Raw genomic sequence first — 22,009 nt, 5'->3', positions numbered from 1 at the left:
CACAACTTGAATCTTGACTGTATTTGCATCTGTGAGTGTGTGCGCTTCCATGGCAACAGTTTATATTGTGGGACCCAGATATGTTGTATAGGATGGGGGAAGGAGGAATCAATATCTAGCTTGTGTTGTCTTAGTAATAGTTTCAGTTTACTTCAAATCTAATATAATGTCCAACGACCACGGCAAAGAAACACTTTCCTGTAGATTACTTTGGAGATTGGTTCATTGCACTATAATGAGTGAACAACCCTTAAAGAGAAAACCATTTAGTGTTGTTACATTCAGCAGAATGTAACACGAATCAGAAAGACAAATCAATATCTAGTTTGTGCACCAATTTTCCTACCATCACCTCTGAATATTTCATTTGGATTATGATCTTATTTTTCACTTTTTAGTATTTTGCTTGAAAAAACACTTTGCCATGGAAAATCTGACCTTTTTGGATCCGTTTTTTTTTTGTTTATTCTATCTTTAATATGTGGAGCTTTGGTAACACACACTCGCACACACTGAGTTACGCCACACACCTTCTGTTTCAGTCTTAGGAAAAGGGGTACTGGCCTGTCACAGAAATCAGTATTTATTGGTATGGTATGATATGCAAACTATTTTTTTACAGAACAGATAATGCAGAAATTGGTGCTTAAGTGATTAAGAAATGGTGTCATACAGCTATTTATTTTATTTTAAATCCTTCTTTATTTAAATTATTTCAAATTAATATCAAACACATAAAACACATACAACGATAAGTCCATGTAAAGTAAAGAATGCAGCTTTTTTAAAAAGAGAATTGCTGAGATTGAATTGATTTAAATGTGAAAACAAGTATAAGATTTTAATATTGTTTGTCAGTCATTGTGATTTTATTTTCATCACAGAGTGATGGCTAAAAACTGCTTACATACAGTACTTTAGATTGATGACAAGAAGGGTAAACATCCAGACACTTTAATGCTGCCAAAATAAGGCCACTGACAAATCTGACTGTTAGCAGCTAGTAGGCTAAAAAGACTGTAATGGAACAAAGCCAGAGCAGACTGATATTAGCCTGTGGCCTGTTGTATAATCCTTTTTTTAATGCCAAGTAACAAAATGATAGTAGACAAGGTCACCATCTTGTCATCTTGAGTTTGGCTGGTCTAATGAGGTCATGAATGGAGGTTAAACGGCCTAAATGTTGATGAATGACTTAATGAAACACTCACTTTTTAGCATAAAGTATAGACTTAGATTAGATTTAGTGTAGATTTACTGATTATAAGTAGGTCATTTAAACACAAGCCACTGATTCTGCAGGATAATGTAGCCTATAAAGTGATCCTATCAATCATCAACTTTGTTATCATATTGTTTGCAAGCACATTTACACATCTATGATCAGTACGACCGAGACTGTCTGTCTGCTCCTCCCCGCCGGGTGACATGAGTGGACTCTGGTGACGCTAAACAGAGCACTTCTCTGACTTTTCCTGTGTGGAGGAACATCACAGACCACAGTAAGTAGTTAAAAACCCTTCATATTAAGGATGTTTGGCCGCAAATATATAACTTTACGGTGTGTTAACGGAATGTAGATGCCGACTTTGCTGCTCAGTCAGTGGAGAAGTGAAGCGGTGCTCAAAATCCCGCAGCTGTTTGTAATCTCGCTGTGGTATTTTGCAAAAAGTAACGTTACTTGTGTGTGTGTGTGTGTGTGTGTGTGTGTGTGTGTGTGTGTGTGTGTGTGTGTGTGTGTGTGTGTGTGTGTGTGTGTGTGTGTGTGTGTGTGTGTGTGTGTGTGTGTGTGTGTGTGTGTGTGTGTGTGTGTCTGCATGAAGGAGAAATCATACCCAATGGACTACAGACGTAATATAATCACACAGTCAATTTGACGTCGGAAGAACTGACCTGATGAAAAAAAGCTAATACACATTATAGTTCCTATAGTTACTATAGGAATAACATTTTTAAAAATATTTTTTCTTGCAGCATGGACAGAATGACTTGTGTTGTTGTTTGTTTCTAGCCACAAAATAGTTAATATGCTATTGTTTTGTTTGTGTGTGTGTGTGTGTGTGTGTGTGTGTGTTTGTGTTTGAGTGTGTGCGTGCTTGTGTGGGTGTGCATCATGGTGGGGGAATGTCTTTGGACTGAGGGAGGAAGTTGTAGAACCTGGAGACCGGGACTGTCATACAGACAGCCATGTACATACACCTGGCAAAGTGCTCAAAACCACTTCAGTGATAGTTCCCGATTGTAGCTCTAAATTCATATAGGGCAGGAGTATTCGTGTTAACAGCCTGGTGAAGTTTTCAGGCTATTTAATTAAGATAAACACAGTGGACGGCTGCACGTAATGCCAATGTTCTCTGGCGTGATGCTGCCCTCACCAGTATGCAGTATATTTCATTATTGGCATTGTTTTTTTGTCATCATGGTCAATCGATTGCCCATTGTTTTCATTTCAGATGAGGCTGATCTACTGCTGCAGTGCTTTGCTGCTGCTCGTCCTCATTCCCAGAGCCTGTAAAGGTGGCAACATCTTGGTTTTTCCCATTGAGGGCAGCCACTGGATAAACATGGATATTCTTCTTCAAGCTTTGCACTCGAGAGGACACAACATAACTATAGTGCGTTCCAGTAAAAGCTGGTACATCAAGGAGAAATCCTCTTATTACAACACCCTTACAGTTCAAGTGGAGAGGAGCTTAGATGAAGAGTCCATTACAAAACTGGTATATAAGGTCATTGAATTTGAAAGGGGGGCTCTTCCCTTGACGAGCTTTCTCCACATGAATGTAGGAATGGTTGGCATGTTTGTTGATGCTCACACAGCCGTGGGAACATTTGTGACAACAATGCTAGACGACCAAGAGTTGATGAGAAACATGAAGGAAAGCAAGTTTGATCTGCTACTCACCGACCCCTGCTGGGGGGGTGGAGTCATTTTGGCCAAATATTTGAACCTGCCTTTGGTTTATAATGTTCGGTGGCTAATAGCTGGAGACGGTCATCTTGCCATTGCTCCTTCACCTTTATCATATATTCCTATAACAGGATCAGGATACACTGATAAGATGACCTTTTATCAGAGAGTTAAAAACATGGTGTTCTATCTAACTACCCTGACTCATCATCAGCTGGTGATTCAGATGGTATACCAGGAGATATGTGATAAATACCTTGGGCCCAGTCATGACTTTTACCAAATGGTGCTTGATGCAGACATTTGGCTCATGAGAGTGGACTTTGTGTTTGAGGTCCCTCGTCCCACCATGCCTAATGTTGTCTATATGGGAGGGTTCCAGTGTAAACCAGCGAAACCTCTTCCTGAACACTTGGAGGAGTTTGTGCAGAGTTCTGGAGAGCATGGAGTCATCCTCATGTCTCTGGGGACTTTTGTGAAAGAACTCCCTGTTGATATAACAAATGAGATCGCTGCAGCTTTCGCTAAATTACCCCAGAAAGTCATCTGGAGGCTTAAAGGTGACAGACCAGCCACTCTGGGCAACAACACTTTAATAGTAGACTGGATGCCACAAAATGATCTTTTAGGACATCCCAAGATGAAACTTTTTGTGGCTCACGGAGGAACAAACGGAGTTCAAGAAGCAATTTATCACGGAGTCCCAGTTGTTGGTCTGCCTTTGTTTTTCGACCAATATGACAACCTGCTTCGTCTGCAAGAGAGAGGAGCGGCGAAGATTTTGACCATTAAGACAGTGGAAAAAGACAACAACTTTCTGAAGGCCTTACAAGAAGTCCTGAATGAGCCCTTCTACAGGATGAACATGCAGAGACTCTCCAGGCTGCACAGAGATCAGCCAATAACGCCGCTGGATAACGCCCTCTTCTGGATAGAGTTTGTCATCAGACACAAAGGAGCAGCTCACCTGAAAGCGGAGGCCTACAGACTGCCCTGGTATTCCTACCACTCTGTTGATGTGATTTTGTTCCTGGCTGGAACTGTGCTGCTCATGTTTTTAACTATTTTTATTTGCATCCGGTGTTTATACACTACAGTGTGTAAACACAAAGCAAAACGTGACTAATCACTCAAACATATATATTTTTTACATTTGTAGAATACAAAAAAATCAATATTAAAATTGATTTTGGGAATATTATGAGAGACTGATTCATATGACTGCTTATTTCTGCAACATTTTGACAGTTACTAAGAAATGCTATTATTTTGCATGTTTTTGTAATTTGATAGCAAAGCATTTGTATGAATGGATGTTCTGACCTTTTTCAATGCTATAAGTAAAGTACTAGGAGTTAATGTAAATCGAATCATATTTCATTCATCCCAGTGAGGATATTTATGATCTGTATCTGTATTTAATATAAGAACAAATAAAGCCCACTGCAGTTGAACCGAATAAGATATTCAGAATAAGTTATTACAGTGTAGCATTTCTTATTATATTCATACAGTAACTACTCCTAAATTGAAATAGTGCATTCTCAGATGGTGTTTACAAGGTACAGTTCAAATATATTCAGTGGGCAATTATTCCAAAGATTGATGGCATGATAAATAACTGTTCTCTTTAAAGCATTTGATTTTGGGCGTGGTAACATCACTTGGCCATTATCAGCTGACCTAGTCAAATGAAAATGAACCTGATTACACCTAAAAATTTGGTTATGTAAGAAAATGGGTTGAGAAGAAAAGTGTTTCTGAAAAACCAGCCTGTTCTCTACCGTTAACCATGTGAGTCAACAATGCATACTGATAGTCTTTGTTCTTATGGGATGTAATACAAACCTGGCCGCTCTGTTCTGGTTCTGGGCAGTTTGTAATTACTTTATGCATATTTGGAATGAGCAAGAGATCCAAGATTTCCATTGCCAACGGCTGCTTCTTGTAAATCTTGTGCACATGATAATCAACAACTTTAATCTTGAATGTAATTGCATCTGTGAGTGTGTGCGCTTCCATGGCAACAGTTTATATTGTGGGACCCAGATATGTTGTATAGGATGGGGGGAGGAGGAATCAATATCTAGCTTGTGTTGTGGGAATTTTGGATATTTGTAATTCATCATCATATTTTTTTCAGGTCAGACACAGTTCAGTGTCTCCTCTGTCTCACCTTCTTAATGGATAATGCAAATAACTAACTCATGATGAGATATCGGCATATTTGTGCATCTGTACCCTGTGTTAGAGACCTTGTGATGAGAGAGGCTCAGAATGTTCAGAATTGTAATGTCTAAGGCATGTTTTTGTTTGATCTAAAGACGTCACCCAACCAAGGCTATTCGCAACCTGTCCCTTCCCCTAAAAGACTGTGTGAGATGTGGCTCATCGTCATTCCTGCTAGACTCTAACTTTGTGAGGATGCAGTGGTGAACGTATTTTTGTCTGCAGAGGAAAATGCTTTGGCAAAATAAACCACGGAGAAAAAGCTGATCCTGTTTGTTGATCTTTATTGAAGAATCCATTTCCACAACAAGTGTCTTAGTCGTAGTTTCAGTTTACTTCAAATCTAATATAATGTCCAACGACCACGGCAAAGAAACACTTTCCTGTAGATTACTTTGGAGATTGGTTCATTGCACTATAATGAGTGAACAACCCTTAAAGAGAAAACCATTTAGTGTTGTTACATTCAGCAGAATGTAACAAGAATAAGAAAGAAAAATCAATATCTAGTTTGTGCACCAATTTTCCTACCATCACCTCTGAATATTTCATTTGGATTATGATCTTATTTTTCACTTTTTGTGTATTTTGCTTGAAAAAACACTTTGCCATGGAAAATCTGACCTTTTTGGATCCGTTTTTTATTTTGTTTATTCTATCTTTAATATGTGGAGCTTTGGTAACACACACTCGCACACACTGAGTTACGCCACACACCTTCTGTTTCAGTCTTAGGAAAAGGGGTACTGGCCTGTCACAGAAATCAGTATTTATTGGTATGGTATGATATGCAAACTATTTTTTCACAGAACAGATAATGCAGAAATTGGTGCTTAAGTGATTAAGAAATGGTGTCATACAGCTATTTATTTTATTTTAAATACTTCTTTATTTAAATTATTTCATATTAATATCAAACACATAAAATACATACAACGATAAGTCCATGTAAAGTAAAGAATGCAGCTTTTTTTAAAAGAGAATTGCTGAGATTGAATTGATTTAAATGTGAAAACAGGTATAAGATTTTAATATTGTTTGTCAGTCATTGTGATTTTATTTTCATCACAGAGTGATGGCTAAAAACTGCTTACATACAGTACTTTAGATTGATGACAAGAAGGGTCAACATCCAGACACTTTAATGCTGCCAAAATAAGGCCACTGACAAATCTGACTGTTAGCAGCTAGTAGGCTAAAAAGACTGTAATGGAACAAAGCCAGAGAAGACTGATATTAGCCTGTGGCCTGTTGTATAATCCTTTTTTTAATGCCAAGTAACAAAATGATAGTAGACAAGATCATCATCTTGTCATCTTGAGTTTGGCTGGTCTAATGAGGTCATGAATGGAGGTTAAACGGCCTAAATGTTGATGAATAACTCAGAGGTAGAATATGAAGAATCTTTATAAAAGCATGGGGCGTTTTGAGGGGTACGGAATGAAAGTATTGCTTTATCATAAATAATATATTTAGTCTGAATTCATATTTTGAATTTTTTGTTTTGACTGGTTTGCCAATGACTTTCTGTCATGTTCTGTTTACATTGTACCAGCCAATAGAGGCCGGCATTGTGGGTTGCCAGGGTTGTCTGTTGTTCGGTGCAACCACTGTAGGCTGGCACTGGGTGAAGCAAAGGGGGCCTTATTTGTCCCAGCAGCTAAGTGACCGGAGACGGTCAAATACCAGAGTCAATATGGGCCAAGCATTCACTTGATGGACTGAGATAAAGGAGTTCAACGGCATTAAAATGCACACATAAATGGCTATGTTTCTCCTTGATCTGTACTTTTATGTTTACTAAGCTGTAACGGCTAACGGTAACTGTCGCTCAAACTTCTCTGCAATACTTGTTTTTATGGTGCGATTTGCCAGAGTGGATAGTTCAAACCAAGCCCACACTTCATCGACTCCCTTGTTGATTCAATACGGAAGTGCCAAAAACAGCAGTTCTCCGAGTGGCCACTAGGAGGAGTTTGCACAGTGGTGTGCAGAGTTTGTCATTGACCCCCATGTTAAATAGGCTGTTTTTCACAGCATAATTGAACCTATTTAAGGCCTGGTACAAAACATTCTACTATGTATGTTTTGGTCATATCTCCATGACAACACTGAGGGCGGTGAATTTGTTTTTGGACCAGGCTAGTTTTTTATTTTATTGGAGGTTAAAGTGTATGAGTAATTAGGGGCGTGGCCTCTTACGTTACAGCTAGAATCTGGCCCTCACTTCAAAATATGAATTCAGACTAAATATATATTTTTAAAGGATGAAGCAATACTTTCATTCTGTACCCCTCAAAACACCCCATGTATTATTATTTTTTTAGTTGTCAGGATTAGCTCGCTAACTCAGTCATCTTGACCTGGACTGCGGTCATTGGTGTAGTGTTGTTACTATAAGTGACAAGATGGTTTGCTCTTTGATCGACTGTAGAAACAGATGGTTTAGGAACACAACCTGTTAACGTTAGCTCTGTTATGCTAATTAAATAGCCGCACTTGCACCATGACCTGCAGTATGGCCTACTGTTGATCGCACATATACTAGATGCTAATCTGGAGCACCGGGAGTATTTGGGCCATGAGGGTCTGTGTTTTAAATTCTATGGGCATGGTACTGTGTTAATTATCAGTTTAAATCATAGATCATAAATGCTGCCTACACTCGACTCACCGAGCCGGCGTAATCTCCGCTAGAGACACGGAGTGCTGTGTCAGTTTCTGTCCTCTGAAAAATCCTGTTCCCGTAACAACATTTTAAAAAATGACTCCTGTTCCCTCCCAGTCCGGGGAAAATATCTCAACACGGACTCCCACTCCCGTTTATCTAGCAGCATGTGCTGTTAGCCTAGCTCCCGGGCGGTGGAGCTAATGTGGCTAATCCAGTATACATCAGCCAGACAGGTGTATCTCCCTCCCCCCAACATTACATCAATAACCTTTTTTGGTAAGAGGAAGTGAGGAGGAGTCAAAGTCTGACCAGATGGCGACTCTCAGAGGCGAGTACGATTGGATTAAGTTGAGAGAACGGACCACAGAGAGGCTGCATCCATTTTTTATACAGGCTATGGTTCAAACAGGCTCAAACCGACACCGGTCTCCTGTAGGCTACTGGGCCCGGTCTGACGAAGATGGCAACCCGACTATTGACTTATTTTGTTGTTGCCACTACGATCTTGAGACACTAGATGGCGGTGTTCTGCTCATTCTCCATATTAACCTTTAATGAAACACTCAAGCCAAGTGGCACTTTTAAGCCTAAGGTATAGACTTAGAACTCATTAAGCCTAAACGGATACATGAATGATTCTAAATAGGTCATTTAAACACACGCCACTGATTCTGCAGGATAATGTAGCCCATAGAGGGATCCTATCAATCATCAACTTTCTTATCATGCATTATGCACGTAGCCTACATTGTCAGTATGGCGGCTGGCCCAGACTGTCTGTCTGCTCCTCCCTGCCGAGGGTGACATGAGTGGACTCGCAGAGTTTGCAGTAAACAGAGCACTTCTCTGACTTTTCCTGCGTGGAGGAACATCACAGACCACAGTAAGTAGTTACAAACCCTTCGTATTAAGGATGTTTGGCCGCAAATATGCGACTTTACGGTGTGTTAAAGGGATGTAGATGCGGACTTTGCTGCTCGGTCAGTGGGGAAGTGAAGCGGTGCTCAAAATCCCGCAGCTGTTTATAATCTCGCTGTGGTGTTTTGCAAAAAGTAACGTTACGTGTGTGTGTGTGTGTGTGTGTGTGTGTGTGTGTGTGTGTGTGGGGGGGGGGGGGGGTATAATAGTTAGAAGTAATAGTGACTATAGAAATGATAGTTTTAAAAATATTTTTTCCTGGGACATGGACAGCATCACTATTTAACAGCCACAAGTCAGTTGCTCGGCTATTGTTTTGTTTTCTGTGTGTGTATGTGTGGACAAAATATGGCAGACAGTAATGCACAAACACCTGGCAAAGTGCTCAAAACCACTTCAGTGATAGTTCCCGATTGTAGCTGTTAATTCATATAGTGCAGGAGTATTCGTGTTAACAGCCTGGTGAAGTTTTCAGGCTATTTAATTAAAATAAACACAGTGGACGGCTGCACGTAATGCCAATGTGCTCTGGCGTGATGCTGCCCTCACCAGTATGCAGTATATTTCATTATTGGCATTGTTTTTTTGTCATCATGGTCAATCGATTGCCCATTGTTTTCATTTCAGATGAGGCTGATCTACTGCTGCAGTGCTTTGCTGCTGCTCGTCCTCATTCCCAGAGCCTGTAAAGGTGGCAACATCTTGGTTTTTCCCATTGAGGGCAGCCACTGGATAAACATGGATATTCTTCTTCAAGCTTTGCACTCGAGAGGACACAACATAACTATAGTGCGTTCCAGTAAAAGCTGGTACATCAAGGAGAAATCCTCTTATTACAACACCCTTACAGTTCAAGTGGAGAGGAGCTTAGATGAAGAGTCCATTACAAAACTGGTATATAAGATCATTGAATTTGAAAGGGGGGCTCTTCCCTTGACAAGCTTTCTCCACATGACTGTAGGAATGGTTGGCATGTTTGTTGATGCTCACACAGCCGTGGGAACATTTGTGACAAAAATGCTAGACGACCAAGAGTTGATGAGAAACATGAAGGAAAGCAAGTTTGATCTGCTACTCACCGACCCCTGCTGGGGGGGTGGAGTCATTTTGGCCAAATATTTGAACCTGCCTTTGGTTTATAATGTTCGGTGGCTAATAGCTGGAGACGGTCATCTTGCCATTGCTCCTTCACCTTTATCATATATTCCTATAACAGGATCAGGATACACTGATAAGATGACCTTTTTTCAGAGAGTTAAAAACATGGTTTTGTATCTAACTACCCTAACTCATCATCAGCTGGTGATTCAGATGGTATACCAGGAGATATGTGATAAATACCTTGGGCCCAATCATGACTTTTACCAGATGGTGCTTGATGCAGACATTTGGCTCATGAGAGTGGACTTTGTGTTTGAGTTCCCTCGTCCCACCATGCCTAATGTTGTCTATATGGGAGGGTTCCAGTGTAAACCTGCGAAACCTCTTCCTGAACACTTGGAGGAGTTTGTGCAGAGTTCTGGAGAGCATGGAGTCATCCTCATGTCTCTGGGGACTTTTGTGAAAGAACTCCCTGTTGATATAACAAATGAGATCGCTGCAGCTTTCGCTAAATTACCCCAGAAAGTCATCTGGAGGCTTAAAGGTGACAGACCAGCCACTCTGGGCAACAACACTTTAATAGTAGACTGGATGCCACAAAATGATCTTTTAGGACATCCCAAGATGAAACTATTTGTGGCTCACGGAGGAACAAACGGAGTTCAAGAGGCAATCTACCACGGAGTCCCAGTTGTTGGTCTGCCTTTGTTTTTCGACCAATATGACAACCTGCTTCGTCTGCAAGAGAGAGGAGCGGCGAAGATTTTGACCATTAAGACAGTGGAAAAAGACAACAACTTTCTGAAGGCCTTACAAGAAGTCCTGAATGAGCCCTCCTACAGGATGAACATGCAGAGACTCTCCAGGCTGCACAGAGATCAGCCAATAACGCCGCTGGATAACGCCCTCTTCTGGATAGAGTTTGTCGTCAGACACAAAGGAGCAGCTCACCTGAAAGCGGAGGCCTACAGACTGCCCTGGTATTCCTACCACTCTGTTGATGTGCTTTTGTTCCTGGCTGGAACTGTGCTGCTCATGTTTTTAACTATTTTTATTTTCATCTGGTGTTTATACACTACAGTGTGTAAACACAAAGCAAAACGTGACTAATCACTCAAACATATATATTTTTTACATTTGTTGAATACAAAAACATCAATATTAAAATTGATTTTGGGAATATTATGAGAGACTGATTCATATGTTTGACTGCTTATTTCTGCAACATTTTGACAGTTACTAAGAAATGCTATTATTTTGCATGTTTTTGTAATTTGATAGCAAAGCATTTGTATGAATGGATGTTCTGACCTTTTTCAATGCTACGAGTAAAGTACTAGGAGTTAATGTAAATCGAATCATATTTCATTCATCCCAGTGAGGATATTTATGATCTGTATCTGTATTTAATATAAGAACAAATAAAGCCCACTGCAGTTAAACCGTGTTTTTATCAAAGTTATCCACATTTAGTGTAGCTAAATGAAGCTCTATGAAAAACTAGTCACTGACAGAGATTTGACAGTTTGATTGTTCATGTCCAATTCATCCCAGAGAAGCTAAAATATGTTTTCTGATTCATGACTTTACATCTCCAACCAGCAGGTGGTGTTTCTTTCTTTTGACATAACTGAAGTAGATGTCCTTAAAGAGGTCATTGCAATCAGCTTCAGGTGTTGCTGCTTTGTTGTGACAACCAGACAGCTTTTGAACATGCTCCTGTCATGGAGAGCCACGGGCTTTTTTAGTTTATTTCCAATTTTGCGGTTTGTACTTTTTTGAGGGACATTTTGAAAGGAAATATTTGACAACACTAGATCAGCAAATGGTGAGCTGCGAAGAACATATACTAAATCAGTTTATCTTCTAACTGGGTATATATTGGAAGCACACAACTAATCTCATAATGACTTTATAAGGGTACATAGTTTCTACACTCTGCTGTATCTGTTTTTCATTATATAGTATGTTTAACTTTCTAAAAAAACAGGTTTCCCAAGAGGTGGAGTCTCTATCTCAAGGGTGTGTGCAGGTCTATGCAGGTACTGTGATTATAAAGGTGTGATCAGTGCCTGCCTTTTATTACAGAGCCAAAGCTCAAGATGAAGTCGTCTTGGATCCAAGTGTGTGTCAATGTTTGACTTTAGCCTGAAGATTAAGCTGAGTGAGTTCTATTCACCTTTACTAGTTTTACAGCGTACTACTTTATATTTTCATGTGTATAACTTTGGAGTTTTGCCTCATGGCACTAAAATGAGTGAACGTCCCTGTAAGAGACAATAATTTGTTATTTAATTTGTAAGCAGCTTTGTAAGTGGGGAGGCAGAAAAAAAACAACTTAAATTAGGAAATGGTTCTTCAGTCCCACTGGTTTGAACACAGCCCTGCACAGTCCTGCCTAAACAATATCCGGTAGAGGTTTAGCAAAGCCAAGAAGGTTTTGATGTTAGTTTTCTATTTCTAGATTTCATACTCGCTGCTTGTCTTAATATTTGTACATATGTTGCTATACTAAAAACAACTGAAAAGTAAATATCTTAGGCCCATTTTAATAGCTTTTGAAAGATGAACTTAATAATTTTACTAAATCAAGCCCATACATTTGAGGATTATGTGCATCAGAAGATGTATGTAAGAAATGTTACTGTACATTTTTCTGTATGACTGCTTTAGATTCCTCATTTTCTGTATGAATGTATTTGACCATATGTTGGTTAGTGAACTATCCAAATGACATTGTATGTGGTGCAAATGTAAAATCCATTATTACTTATTGTGTAAGTATGCACAATAAGTAATAATGATTGCCCATTGTTCAAAGGATCCCCATTAGCTGTCACCAAAGTTGGACAAGCCAGTCTTCTTGGGGTCAACAACAACATAAAAACATCACTTAATGATAATCAAAAGGCAGTAAAACATTGTAGACATCATTGTAAACATCATCAGAAATTATTCAGAATAAGATATTACAGCGTAGCATTCCTTATTATATTCATACAGTAACTACTCCCAAATTGAAATAGTGCATTCTCAGATGGTATTTACAAGGTACAGTTTAAATATATTCAGTGGGCAATTATTCCAAAGATTGATGGCATGATAAATAACTGTTCTCTTTGAAGCATTTGATTTTTGGTGTGGTAACATCACTTAGCCATTATCAGCTGATCTAGTCAAATGAGAATGAACCTAAAAATTTGGTTATATAAAAAAATGGTATAAGACTTAAGAATCAACGGTGCATACTGATAGTGTTTGTTTTTATGGGACAATGACCTGGCAGCTCTGTTTTGGGCAGTTTGTAAATCTTTAGTTGACCCTTAGATCCAGATGCCCATTCAGGTGCACAATAATCCAGGTGACATAAATGAAAGATTTAGCCGCCTGTTCCACGATGTGTGCAGGGACATAGGAAAGACATTTCCTCATCATGGGGACTTTTAGCAGGCACACATCTTACATAATTAATAAACAACCATGTTTTCAAATTTATTTTTTGATATCAGTAGTCCTAATACACAAGGTTCCACTGCATTTCAAGTACCACATATGTCTATTTATCATACAGAAACTATTTCCTGTTGATGACTCTGCAGTTCTGGCTTATTGCACCACAAGGACTATGCTTCCTTGATAAAGGGACAAGAATCTGTGGGTTGGACAAAAACAGGAAGTGTTTTATAGCCACACTGGTTTGACTTAAAGCTATTCAGTGAACTGCTTCGTTTTGTTTGGGTCTTAACTGGTGAGAGCTTTTTGACAGGAGTGCCAGAAAAGTTTTCACTATAAGCTTGACATTTAAAGATTTGTCTTATGGTTTTTGGGAAAAGAGTAAGTGATCGTTGTCGAGAGAGTATTGTAAGCAGCTGTTCGGTGCTGTAGGGGAAATGTTTGTTTCTAGCTTTTACCAGCTATTATTGAATCAAGATCATTGTTGAAAGATTAGAATCAATAGGAAAATAGGTGCATGGGATTAGTTACACAGGGATTATATGTTGTCTTAGATGGAAGCTCTTGAATATTTTTTCCATGCAGAATGAAAGCAGTTTTGGTTATGAAAACAATTCTTCTCAGGGAGATTGGGGTTTAAAACATAATGCATGTGGAGCTCTTGGCACAAAACAGCACTCCTAATTTCCTGAGAGAGGCTCCACGTGCTACAGCCACGTGACGGCTGTCAGAGTGATTTTTTTCCCCACACAAATACAGAAACAATTGAAGGGAATGTCATCGGAGCTCTCTGTTGTGGGCATCCTAGTGCTGTATCAGCCACCTTTGTGCACACATTTCCTGAAAATACTTAAGTAACAGCTTCTGTTTTTTTCTTTTCTACTTGTATTTCAGACTGCACCGTTTGAGAAGATTACAGGATGTTTCTATCACTGACTTCCATCATCTCTCTTTTAGCTGTCATTATTCCAGCTTCCCACTGTGGGAAGGTTCTGGTATTCCCACATGACGGCAGCCACTGGGTGAACATGAGGGTACTTGTTGAGGAGCTGCACTCAAGGGGACACACTGTGACTGTCATTCGGGCTGCAGACAGCTGGTACATCAGTGAAACATCTCCACATTACAAAACTGTCACAGTGGATATTGCCGGTGGTGCAAATGAGGATTTTTTTCGTCTCTTCGTGTCTGAAGTTATTCAAATCAAACGAAACAAGGGGTCCGTGTGGGCCCGTTTTGCTTTAGACATGGAGTTAAAAGAAAAGTTCTTTGAATTACACAAGAAAGTCTGTGAAGTGGTTGTGTACTTATTTCAAAACAAAGAGTTAATGAAGTCCTTTCAAGACACAAAGTATGATGCGGTTTTGACGGACCCTGCTAATGGAGGAGGAGTAATGCTGGCACACTATCTTGGTTTGCCGCTAGTGTTTAATGCTCGATGGACTGTTCATGGTGAAGCCCATTTTGCTATTGCACCCTCTCCGCTTTCCTATGTCCCACTTCCACCTTCAGAATTAACAGATCATATGACTTTTTTTGAGAGGGTCAAAAATGTTGTTTTTTACACCATGAGGATGCATCTGTACAAGCAGGTAGTTGGGCCACATTATTCTGCATTGTCCAGCCGCTACTTTGGCCCAGATGTGGACTACTTCTCCTTGTTTCAGTCTGCAGACCTGTGGCTCATGAGAGTGGACTTTGTGTTTGAGTTCCCTCGCCCCACCATGCCTAATGTTGTCTATATGGGAGGGTTCCAGTGTAAACCAGCGAAACCTCTTCCTGAACACCTGGAGGAGTTTGTGCAGAGTTCTGGAGAGCATGGAGTCATAATCATGTCCCTGGGGACTTTGATTGGAGAGCTTCCCCATGACCTAGCTGATGAGATCGCTGCAGCTTTCGCTAAATTACCCCAGAAAGTCATCTGGAGGCATAAAGGTGACAGACCAGCCACTCTGGGCAACAACACTTTACTAGTCGACTGGATGCCACAGAATGATCTTTTAGGACATCCCAATGTGAAACTGTTTGTGAGTCATGGAGGAACAAATGGAATATATGAGGCTATATATCATGGAGTTCCGATCGTAGGCATTCCCATTGTGTTCGATCAAGCTGACAATCTCTCCAGACTGAGAGCAAAAGGCGTTGCGAAGGTTATAGATGTTTCTGAACTGGATAGAAAAATATTTCAGAATGTCATACAAGAAGTCCTGAATGAGCCCTCCTACAGGATGAACATGCAGAGACTCTCCAGGCTGCACAGAGATCAGCCAATGAAACCGCTGGACCGTGCCCTCTTCTGGATAGAGTTTGTCGTCAGACACAAAGGTGCAGCTCACCTGAGAACAGAGTCCTTCAGACTGCCCTGGTATTCCTACCACTCTGTAGATGTCATACTATTTTTACTAACAGTTGCACTACTTTTTTTGTTATTTTTTGCTGTGTTGGTATGGTCATGCTTTAGAATGTGTTTAAAAAGAAAAGTGAAATCTGACTAACCTGGAAAGATAATTTCCAGGTTAGTCATAAGGCAGACAATCTGCCAGTGAAAAGTTAAAATATTGAATTGAAATAAGCTGTACTTAGAGTTACTTATTTTTCTAAAATAATATCTCCAATAAAAAATATATATTATTACCATTTTTGGTGAAAACTCAAGACTGGCATCTGTTTGGTTAGTTTGTCTAAAGTGGAGTCATTTAACTTCATCTGTTTAACATTTGCCCACACGATCTAACCAAATGAAAGTCTGAGAACTCACAGCAAATGCAAACTAACATAAGACTGGTAGACTAACTTTGTGACATGAGCTAAGATACAAATTTCAAGTCTCCTCATATACTTTATTTTAGTGTATACTACATTGTGCTAAAATTTAATTAATAAATGCAATTAAAGAAAGGATCCTGAAAAATAAATACTCACATTGTCAATAAAAAATAAAACAAGGTGGACATCAACCAGCTTTTGTTTGTCCTGAAAGATTTGTAAACAGATGTATTTTTCACGATTAAAAAAAACTTTATTTCTCCCCAGGTTATTAAAGGTAAGGCACGTAGAGCAGACATCGCAACAATGACAAAAAAGAAAAGAATGACCAAGACCTAATAGACAAATGAGTAGTGAATATAACAGAATAATAAAAAAAAAAAATGTACATGTTAACCAAGGTGCAAATGGGCAACGGGGTAGATTGATACCGAGTGCAAATGTGAAAAAATACATGTGTGGCAAAGTTCACAGCAAAGTCCATGTAATACTGAGTGGTATGTGCAAATTTAAGTTGTGCAGGGAGGGTGGTCAGCCCTGGGCACAAAGGTAGCCCTTCTCCTCTGTGTCCTGCAGGCAGAGCAGTGAAACCAGCGACCCGATGGGTGCCACTCAAACGATGAGGGCATATGAAGGGTCCTGCATGAGCCGGTTTGTTTATCCGCGTGTTAAATGTTCATACAAAGCAGACAGAGTCCTAAGGGGTAATCTAATGATTTGGGAACATACAGTGGCCTCTGCAGGCGAGGACTGCCACTAAATAAATGAACTGAGCTAAATGAACTGATCTAAATTAGGATTTGTTGACAACTTTTACAGCCAGCAGGTGATGATATTCAGCCATTAACAGTGTCTCCCTGGCCTGGTATGAAGTAAAATACCAGCTATTTTGAAATAAAATATTTTTTAGAGGACAAAAGAACACTCACTTGAGCATTGAATGACAAATAACTAAACTACCATCAATGCATGTTGCTGTAGCTTATTATTAAAAGTGGACGGAATTATGGATTTGCAATAAAATAAACAATTGAAACTGAATGTTTTCACAATCTGAACCTTTTATGTGACAAAAGGTTTTAACACAGGATACTAATCCTGCTGTTTTCAAAGTTATTTAGTTTTCCAGACATTTGCTTTTGTTACTATTTGCTTAAGAGTTAAACACCATGAATAACCTTTACTCCCCTCTGTAGTTTATCACCCATGACCTTTGCATATAAGAACATGGAATTGCAGTACTAAAGTCCTACTCGGGTTGGAACGTGGAAGGACCTACAGGTCTTCTGCTCTCATTTAAAGGAGAATATTGAAACGCATACATTGGATGCCAAAAAGGTAACACTAATAGCATGTTTCCTTTGCCAATATAAATGATTGATTACCATCAGTTTCTACTAATGTTTTTTTTTTCAAAAGTTAATTTTTAACTGATATGCAATACATTTTCACCATTAAGTTTCCTGTGATAAACTAGATATACACAAGTACTGCAAAAATACTAAAAGCTAAAAACTGTTTACTATTTTAAAACTTTAAAGTGAGGGTAACAGCAGGATTTCGATTTATGAATCACTGACATAAACTTTATTCTGTAAGTATATGTGTTTGATACAATCACTTAGATACAATATGCTTTCTTCCCACATTTAGAATAAAAATGTATCTTCCCTGGGTCTGGATCCCTCTCTTCTTGCTCTGTCCAACTGTGATTTATGGTGGCAAAGTTCTAGTTTTTCCAGTGGACGGAAGCCACTGGGTGAACATGAAGGTCATTATTGAGGAACTACATTCAAGGGGACACCAGATTTCTGTTGTGCGATCATCAAACAGCTGGTACATCAAGGCAACCTCCTCATTCTACACTTCAATTACACTTGATACGGATTCTGGATTTGATGAAGACTTTATAACTAAGTTTGTGACCCAGTTGCTGGAAATCCAGAGGGAAGGGAAGTCTGTCTGGACACGTTTTAAACTGGAAATGGAACAAGCACAAAAGTCCTCTGAGATGTATGAAAAAACAAGCAAAATGGTTGAGCTACTTCTTGAAAACAAAGATCTAATAGGGTCACTCCAGGATGCCAAGTATGACCTTGTCCTTACAGACCCTGTTACACCAGTGGGTGTTATACTTGCACACTACCTCAGGTTGCCTCTTGTTTACAATCTCAGATGGACTAGTCATGGTGAAGGCCATTTTTCAATTGCACCGTCTCCTCTTTCTTATATTCCAATGACAGGCAGCGAGCTTTCAGATAAAATGAGCTTTCTTGAGAGACTTCTTAACGTCATAATTTTTGGCTTCACGGAATATCAAGTTGCAGCGTATATTTTACCACATTATGTTGGCTTAATTGATAAATATTTAGGTCCAGGCAAAGACTACTTTTCTCTGTTTCAGTCTGCAGACCTGTGGCTCATGAGAGTGGACTTTGTGTTTGAGTTCCCTCGTCCCACCATGCCTAATGTTGTCTATATGGGAGGGTTCCAGTGTAAACCAGCGAAACCTCTTCCTGAACACTTGGAGGAGTTTGTGCAGAGTTCTGGAGAGCATGGAGTCATCATCATGTCCCTGGGGACTTTGATTGGAGAGCTTCCCCATGACCTAGCTGTTGAAATCGCTGCAGCTTTCGCTAAATTACCCCAGAAAGTCATCTGGAGGCATAAAGGTGACAGACCAGCCACTCTGGGCAACAACACGTTACTAGTAGACTGGATGCCACAAAATGATCTTTTAGGACATCCCAAGATGAAACTATTTGTGGCTCACGGAGGAACAAACGGAGTTCAAGAGGCAATCTACCACGGAGTTCCTATCGTAGGACTTCCATTGATTTTTGACCAGCGTGACAATCTACTTAGAATTGAAGTAAGAGGAGCAGGGAAGATAATTGATATTTTTAGTATGAATGAAGACATCTTCCTTCAGGGTATTCAAGAAGTCCTGAATGAGCCCTCTTACAGGATGAACATGCAGAGACTCTCCAGGCTGCACAGAGATCAGCCAATGAAGCCGTTAGATACCGCCCTCTTCTGGATAGAGTTTGTCATGAGACACAAAGGTGCAGCTCACCTGAGAACCGAGTCCTACAGACTGCCCTGGTATTCCTACCACTCTGTAGATGTGATGCTCCTCTTATTTGGAGTTGTGCTGGTAATTCTGGGCACATTTGCTGCTTTTATGAGGTGTGTATGCTCCATGTGTCTGAGAACAAAAAGAAAATGTGATTTAAAAAAATCTAAGTAGCGATCACAATGAAATCTAAACACATATTTTTACATTTTTGCTTTAAAGATACAAAACATGAAAATGTTGCGTTGGCTTTTTCAACTGTGAAAAAACAAAACAAATGACAATACAAATTGTAAAAAAAAATTCAACAACCCTAAATCATTTTGTGCTTTATGAATCTTGATTTTATCAACAAGGAAGAGCACATACTGTATGCTTAGGCTGACTATTTGATTTCAATATCATATTCTTACACTATTCTCACAAACCCCTTGATATGGATGTCCTTAGTGTGCACAAACAAAGCTTTAACATTTAAGAGAAAAGGTTAACAAAATGTAACACTGCTGCTTTTGAGAAAATAAAAGCAGTCCTTTCTTCTCTTAACTCCACTGATTTCCAAGAAATTCACTCTTACACTAAATATTCTTAGATTTTACATTTTTAAACAACTACATTCTTTCCTCAATGTGCACAGTATTGGGGATTTGTGTTGTTACCTCTTCGGCGCCAAGTGTAGTCTTGTATGGATTTAAAAACAACGAGGTTTACTTGGCCCAAATATGCACAAATCATTTCATTATGTATACCTTAATGTGTCTTTTTACCTGTAGGATTTTGTAAAACGGACATTTCTTTTAATTTCTTCAAGTTATGGTCTTTCACTTTTTATATTCCTGATGCATTGGTCCCCTCAAGAAAAAGAAAAGGGAGAGACATATCGTAGCTTGACAAGCTTGATCAGTAAGATGTGTAGCTGTAATATTATCTCATGATATACTTTTAGTGTCCCATCTGAAAAAATGCAGTCATTTTTGCCTTGACTTTACACAGGAACAACTGTCTCAGGTCCGGTTTTAAAATTGCTCTTGTAAGATGAGTTTTTTGACAAGCAGTGGTTGTGATGAACAATTTGGGCCCGAAGCCTTATAATATGGGATTTGTGGCTAAGGAGAGTTGTGAGCCATTGTGTTTAAATCTCCCTGTCTCATTGTCCCTTAAGCTGCCCTAGAATACTTGAATGTGGATATGTCTCTGGAGACTTTTGTAGGTGAAGTTCTAGTAATAAAAAAGTGAGATAGCTGCAGCATTTGCCAAATTACCTTTGAAAGTCACATGAGTGATGGTCAAACTAACAATATACCGTCAAGGTCATCCAAAAAGCTCATTGCCCACAAAATAAAGAAAAGTAGTTCTAGCCTCCACAAAGTCACAGTTTTTGGTTTTCCTTTGTTTGCCAATGAATACAAAGCCCTGCTGTGTCTAAAAGTGAGGGGAAAGTAGTGGGTAAAGACAACTTCCTCAGGACCATACAGTAAATCCTGAATAAGCTCTCCCACAGGATGAACATGCAGGGTCTGCCCCAATTTCTACACTTAATGGGCTTAACTGGCACTTAGGCAATGTTGTAAATAGCAAGAAATATAAGTCAGAGCTACTGACTTATATGTGTATTTGTCAGTTTTGGTAGACCTGCAGATAATCTCTAGGCTGCAGAGATAAGCCAATAAAGCAATCGAACCACAGTCTCCTCTGGATAAAGGTTGTACTAAAAAAATAAAGTGTTACTCACTTAAGAACCTACAGACTATTTGTAATAGTGATGTGCGGATTGCAGTTATGTCTGCGGGCACCACGGTTAATCTGTTGAGCGGGTGGGTGGATTCATAAAAAATAACATTCTGATAAACAGCGGATGGGTAGCAGGTGGGTGAAATAATACATCATTAAGGGAAATATTAATTACATTCTATAAATGGAGCACAGAGTAGAGCTCATATACTCTGCTACAGCAGACATTTTTTTTATCAGGTAAATGTCTCGGTGTTCCCATTAAATTAAACAGTGTGTGCGCATTTAAGAACCAAAAACAGCAGCTTAATTGATTATTTCATAAGCTTAATTATATCAAGATGAATATCATGCAATTTTAGCAAGCGTTACACTGATTAGTCTGCTGTTTGTTTGTTTTTTAACAAAGGGCCTCTGTTTCAGCAGTGTTAAGGTATTGAATGCCTGGCACTGAAAGGAATACTTCATACTTTTCTCGTATGCCTACACGGTAAATGATAGAAAATTCTACATTGACCATGGAGGGATGCGATAAAAACAAATTTTTCTTCAAGAATTCAAGGTAACACAGGGTGAGTAGTTGATATGAAAGTGATCATTTCGAGGGTGACGTATTCCTTTAATATAAACCCACAGTTGAAAGGATATTCCCAATGTTACCATGCATTGCTTTGAATGACAAAACCGCAGTATTTAAAATTCTAATGATCATCTTCTATCCTATACTGTATTGGTATTTGTAAAATTCACTTGTTAGAGCAATTTCACAGTAAAATCTAGTTTCACAACTGAGTTAATCACACTTTAAGACAAACTCAAATTACCAAGACTGCAGTTTTGTGAGGATTGCGGAAACTATCTGCTAACTAAATGCTATTATGACATGACTGTACACAATCCCTGAAGGTTTCTCTTAAAAAAATAAATTATTTTAATACAAAACAGTAAAAAAAACATACTGCAAATACTGTAACAAAATTTGTGTCTATATGCTGCTATTGACTGATTGCAGCCATGATACAAATCATCATGTACATGTTTTTACATCTCTAGCTGTCAAACAGGTAAACCATTAGGAATATCAGTTCAGTCTGAATCATCTCTGTTAGGTAGGTTTAGACATGATGGGCGTCCAACCCTTCATACATCT

At 39.2% G+C, this 22,009-nt stretch overlaps 3 protein-coding genes across 3 annotated transcripts; all 3 read left to right on the top strand.

The window, feature by feature from the left end:
- Window positions 1-1,459: 1,459 nt before the first annotated feature.
- LOC310950525 (UDP-glucuronosyltransferase 2C1-like) lies at window positions 1,460-4,125 on the top strand. The gene is made up of 2 exons (XM_083918378.1): window positions 1,460-1,502; window positions 2,454-4,125. Exon 2 carries the CDS (start codon window positions 2,454-2,456, stop codon window positions 4,035-4,037), a length of 1,584 nt encoding a protein of 527 aa, XP_083774504.1. The 5' UTR covers window positions 1,460-1,502; the 3' UTR covers window positions 4,038-4,125.
- A 4,492-nt stretch (window positions 4,126-8,617) lies between these two features.
- On the top strand, window positions 8,618-11,251 carry LOC310945349 (UDP-glucuronosyltransferase 2C1-like). Its single transcript, XM_083911429.1, has 2 exons — window positions 8,618-8,694; window positions 9,357-11,251. The coding sequence occupies exon 2, from the start codon at window positions 9,357-9,359 to the stop codon at window positions 10,938-10,940; it is 1,584 nt and encodes a 527-aa protein (XP_083767555.1). The 5' UTR covers window positions 8,618-8,694; the 3' UTR covers window positions 10,941-11,251.
- A 671-nt stretch (window positions 11,252-11,922) lies between these two features.
- LOC310951500 (UDP-glucuronosyltransferase 2A2-like) lies at window positions 11,923-20,299 on the top strand (the record flags this gene model as incomplete). Its single annotated transcript, XM_083919756.1, has 4 exons — window positions 11,923-11,994; window positions 14,178-14,950; window positions 18,457-19,209; window positions 20,291-20,299. The coding sequence occupies exons 2-4, from the start codon at window positions 14,204-14,206 to the stop codon at window positions 20,297-20,299; spliced, it is 1,509 nt and encodes a 502-aa protein (XP_083775882.1). The 5' UTR covers window positions 11,923-11,994; window positions 14,178-14,203.
- Window positions 20,300-22,009: the final 1,710 nt, after the last annotated feature.

Source organism: Echiichthys vipera, assembly GCF_963691815.1.
Source record: "Echiichthys vipera genome assembly, chromosome: 1".
In the NCBI taxonomy this organism is placed as follows: domain Eukaryota; kingdom Metazoa; phylum Chordata; class Actinopteri; order Perciformes; family Trachinidae; genus Echiichthys; species Echiichthys vipera.
The sequence above is the reverse complement of the archived record's forward strand: the minus strand, read 5'-3'. Positions and strand labels throughout refer to the sequence as shown.